Here is a 4,791-nt window from a genome sequence, read left to right as displayed (position 1 = left end):
GCGCCCGGCCCCGGCCCCGCCCATCCCCACCTGCCTCGGGCCACTGCACACCTGGACTCCCAACTGTGCCATACCTGCCACATCTGTCGCTCACATGTGTCACACACCTGTCACTCATATCTGTCACACCGGCACTCATACCTTCACACCTGTCACCTGCACTCACACCTGCCACATCTGCACTCATATCTGCACACACACCTGTCACACCTGCTCTCAGACCTGTACTCACACCTGTCACACTTTAACTCAACTGTCAACCACATTCACACCTTCATACCTGTCAGCCTGCACTCACACCTCATACCTGTCAGTGTGACTCACACCTGTTGCTCACACCTATCACCTGCACTCACACCTGCACTCATATCTGTACACACACCTGTCACACCTGTGCTCATACCTGTACTCACATCTGGACTCACACCTGCCACACACCTATGACACCTGCATTCATATCTGCACACACAGCTGTCTCCACATCCATCACATTTATACTCACACCTGTCACACCTGCACTCACAGCTGCCACACGTGTCACACCTGTGCTCATACCCGTATGCACACCTATACCCATATCTGTCACACTTGTACTCACCCATCACACCTGCACTCACAGCTGCCACGCACTTGTTACACCTGTGCTCATACCTGTACTCACACCTGCACTCACACATGTACCCACACCTGTCACACTTGCACTCATAGCTGCACACTTGTACCCACATCTGTTACACTTGTACTCACACCTATCAGGCCCACATGTACACCTATCACACCTGTCACATGTGTACTCACACCTGTCACACCCACACGCACACCTGTCACATTTGTACTCACACCTGTCATACCTGTCAACCTGCACTCACACCTGGTGCTCACACCTGTCACCTGCACTCACCTGCCACATACCTGTCACACCTGCACTCACGTCTGCACACACATCTGTACTCACACCTATCACCCCTGCGCTCAGCTACTACATACCTGTCACATCTGTACTTACACCTGTGCTCACAGCTGTCGCTCACACCTGTACCCACACCTGTCACATTTGCACTCACACTGTCCACACCTGCACTCACACCTGTTGCTCACACCTGTCACCTGCACTCACACTTGCCACACAGCTGTCACACCTACACTCACACTTGTACTCACACTTGCCACACAGTCTCACCTGTCACACGCCTGCCACCCCAACCATAGCCCTGCTCAGATGGTCCCAGAAGTTGTGCTCTCTGTCCTTGTTCCTCAAAGGGTCCTGGGGGGCCCTGCGTGCCAGGGAGTTCGCCGCCGCTCTGCAGTTACGGGGGCCAGAGGTCTCGTCCCAAGGCGGGGCGCTGGCCACCCGGAGAGGCAGGAGCGGGACCGGCCCGGCAGCGTGGGGAGACACCAGGAGCCCGGGGCACAACCGGTGGGGCGGTGGGGGGGGGTCTCAGAAGGAGACACTCAGGGCCCGCTGCACGTCCTGGGTCCTCACCCCTGAGGGCACTGCCAGGCGCTAGGCCCGGCACCCCCTGCCCTCCCAGCCAGGGGCGCCACCGCCCGCGCTCGCTCTCAGCAGCTGCAGCCTCCCTCGGGGGGAGTCCACAGGGCCTTCCTGGGACAACTTATCCGGGCGCAGGCAGGCCTCCTTCCGGGGGGCGGCAGAGGCTGGGAAGCCCCAGGAGCCGCACCTGCCCAGCCCTCTCCGTCGGCGGGACGACCCGATGGCCCAGGCCTTTCTCACACACGGACTGCGGGGGAGGGTTGAGTCCTGTCAGGACCCGAGAGTGCTGCCCCACCTGGTGGCCGCTAGAAAGATCCGAGCAGCGGTGGGGGGCGGCCCCAGTGGGCGGCGTCTCAGTGACTCCGGGGGAAGGCCTCTGGCTGAGCCTGAACCCAGCATCTCTGCGGCAGGTTTGGCGATGACATAGAGTACATGACGGGGAGGCGGCCTGGCCTCTACTGGCGGCTCACCTGGAAGGTCGTCAGCCCGCTGCTGCTCCTCACCATCTTCGTGGCCTATGTTGCCGTCCTGGCCTGGACACCGCTCAGCTACAGGGCCTGGGACGCCCAATACGTACGTCCTCTGGGGGCCCGGCCCTTCCCCGGGGCTACCCTACGTGACCTTGTGGCCACCTTTGCTGAGACCCCAGGCCGCTGGGCCTCTGGCGTCCTGTGGGGCGTCAGAGCCAACTCTGGCAGGGGCTGTGGGCCCTGGTCAGTGGGGGGGTGGGGGGGGGCAGAGCAATTCTCGAATCCCTGGAGCAGCTCACTCCTGGTCTGGGTTGAGGGAAGGTGTGTGGGGCATGTGTCACTGAGCTGTCACCCAGCCAGGTGAGAACGGGACCCCCAGGTCACTCCCTGGGGCCAGCCCTAGTCCCCTGGGCTGCGCTCTGAGCTGTGTGGCCCCCACTGGCTGCCACATCTGGCCCCTCAAAACCCGGTCTGTGCACAGCACCTTCTCTGCAGTGCGGAAGTGATTCCGTTCCAGGCTCTCCTTAGAAAGGGCACCGGCCCCACATTGCCAGGTGCTGCCAAAGGAGCAGGGGCACCATTTTTCTCAAGAATTTTCACCAATTTTACCCTATCAGATTCACACACTAGTGCCTCACGTTGTCCATAGAGGAGGTGCCTGAAGTCAGGTGGGCGGTGTCACCCCCTCTTACAGAAAAGGGAGCGGGGGACGGGGCCCACAAGTCAGGCAGAGGCAGCCCTGGGGTGGAGTGTCCCCTCAGGATGGAGGGGGGCTCTGCAGGGCACAGTGCTCCGAACCCTGGGCCTGAGTCTCAGACCCCCAATCCCCACGAGACCTCAGGGCCCCGTACTGCCCCTTCCTCCCCCCGCCAAAGACGAAGCAGGGGGAGGCCGTCCCACGTCGCTCACGGTCACTGTGGCCTCGGATCCCTCCAGGCGCAGTTCCCTTCGCGGCAAGAGAAGTCCTACCCGGGCTGGGTGCAGGCCGCCTGTGTCCTCCTGTGCTTCCTGCCTGCACTGTGGGTCCCGGCCGTGGCGCTGGCCCAGCTGCTCGCCGAGCACAGACGGAAGAAGGACAGCTGTCAGGACAGGTGCCCGAAGCTGCAGGGTGGAGGGGCCTGCTGAGGGCTGGGCAGTGGGGTGGCGGGGAGGGCAGCCCGTGTGCCACGTGCTCGATGACACCTGCCCCGACCCCGAGGCCTGTGGTTGCTGCTTCCCAACACCGTCGCAGTCCCCAGCCCTGCTCACGGTACAGCCCGGCTCCATCACCACGGTCCACACTGGCCTCCAAACAGGAGAGAGCCTGGTGTCGGGCTCCTGGGGCCCTGCCCCCTGGGTGGCCAGACGCTGCGCCCGGCGAGTGCATCCATGGGCAGAAGGGTGGATGGGCCTGCGCAGCCGAGGGCCTGGTGCCCCCAGAGCTGGGGGAGCCTGAAGGGCGACCTCCAGGGAGAAGCGGAGGCTGTCGCCACGGTGAGCTGGAAGGGAAGTTCTCACCCACAGGAGCCCCTTTCTGTGCCTGGAGCACTTGGATCGTGGGCAGGGTCTGCTGTGACTAATGTGTGGGGAACCCTTGCAGAGCGATGGTCTGGCCACTCCCGCCCCAGGAGGGGTCCTCCCTGGCGAGCACAGGCAGGGCTGGGTCTGGCTGGAGCCACAGCCAGCGCCAGTGGGTGCTGGCTGGTCTCCTGACCTTTTTTTCTGAGAAACACTATCCTTTGTTCTTTAAACATTTTCTCAGAGACTGAAATATGTGTCAAGAAATTACAGAAAGGCTGATTATCGCTCAGGCTCCTACTGTTTCCAGAGCAGGGTGCCATCACTCACTTCACACCAAGCCTCCTGCAACCTCCGTGCAGGGGTGCCTCCTCATCTTCCAGCTCCAGCATGCTCACCACCTCTGCCTTACCACCTGTGCACCCCTTCCTTCAATCTCTTCTTTCCACCCATTCATCCATCCATCATCCATCCATCCATCATCCATCCATCTCCTCCCTGCCTCCCCCATCCATCCATTCACCCACCCATCCATCATCCATCCATCCATCTGCCCATGTATTCATCTGTTTCCTCCCTCCACCCTCTCCTTCCATCTGTTTCCTCCCTGCCTTCCCATCCATCCATCCATCCGTCATCCAACCATCCATCCATCCATCCGTTTCCTCCCTCTCTTCTGCCTCCATCCATTTATCTACACATCATCCATCAATCCATCCACCCATCCATTTCCTCCCCCTTCCCCCCATCCCTCCCTCATCCATTCATCTACTCCTCCATTTCCTCCCTCCCTCCCCCATCCCTTCTCCCTCTGCCCATCCATCCATCCATCTCCTCTCTCTCCCTCCATTCTTATTGTTTTAATATTTACTTATTTATTTATTTTTGAGAGAGAGAGCACGTGAGCAAGGGAGGGGTGGGGGTGGGGGAGAATCCCAAGCAGGCTCCTCGCTCAGCATGGAGCCCAACGTGGAGCTCAATCCCAGGACCCTGGGGTCACGCCCTGAGCTGAGGTCCAGAACCAGATGCCTAACCAACTGAGCCACCCAGGTGCCTCCTTCCCTCCATCCTTCTATCCATCCAATCCCTCCCTCCATTTCCTTCCTCTCCCCCTCATCCCTCGCTCCCTCCTCTGACAATACTGTGAACCAGGCATCAGATCTAAGGAGCTGAGCCCCGATTCCTCACTGGCCCCCGACACGCGGCCATGTGTCCTGCCGGCAGGACGGACGCTGTCCAGGGTGCTGAAAAGTCCCGGCCGACAGAGAACCATGGAGGGCAACGAGGAGCCCGGTCCGTAGGCACTGCTGTCTGCACCCACCCCCCACCCCG

At 60.8% G+C, this 4,791-nt stretch overlaps 1 protein-coding gene across 1 annotated transcript in view; it reads left to right on the top strand.

The window, feature by feature from the left end:
• The window catches only part of SLC6A18 (solute carrier family 6 member 18), a 17,526-nt gene extending 12,766 nt beyond the window's left edge, over nucleotides 1-4,760 (top strand). Inside the window, exons 13-16 of the mRNA XM_077749402.1 lie at nucleotides 1,903-2,065; nucleotides 2,899-3,043; nucleotides 3,307-3,435; nucleotides 4,684-4,760. Coding sequence (XP_077605528.1) covers nucleotides 1,903-2,065; nucleotides 2,899-3,043; nucleotides 3,307-3,435; nucleotides 4,684-4,760 — 514 coding nt within the window. The remainder of the gene's footprint in view (nucleotides 1-1,902; nucleotides 2,066-2,898; nucleotides 3,044-3,306; nucleotides 3,436-4,683) is intronic.
• Nucleotides 4,761-4,791: the final 31 nt, after the last annotated feature.

The sequence above is a fragment of the Crocuta crocuta genome, unplaced genomic scaffold (assembly GCF_008692635.1).
Source record: "Crocuta crocuta isolate KB4526 unplaced genomic scaffold, BGI_CrCroc_1.0 scaffold89, whole genome shotgun sequence".
Classification (NCBI taxonomy): domain Eukaryota; kingdom Metazoa; phylum Chordata; class Mammalia; order Carnivora; family Hyaenidae; genus Crocuta; species Crocuta crocuta.
The sequence above is the reverse complement of the archived record's forward strand: the minus strand, read 5'-3'. Positions and strand labels throughout refer to the sequence as shown.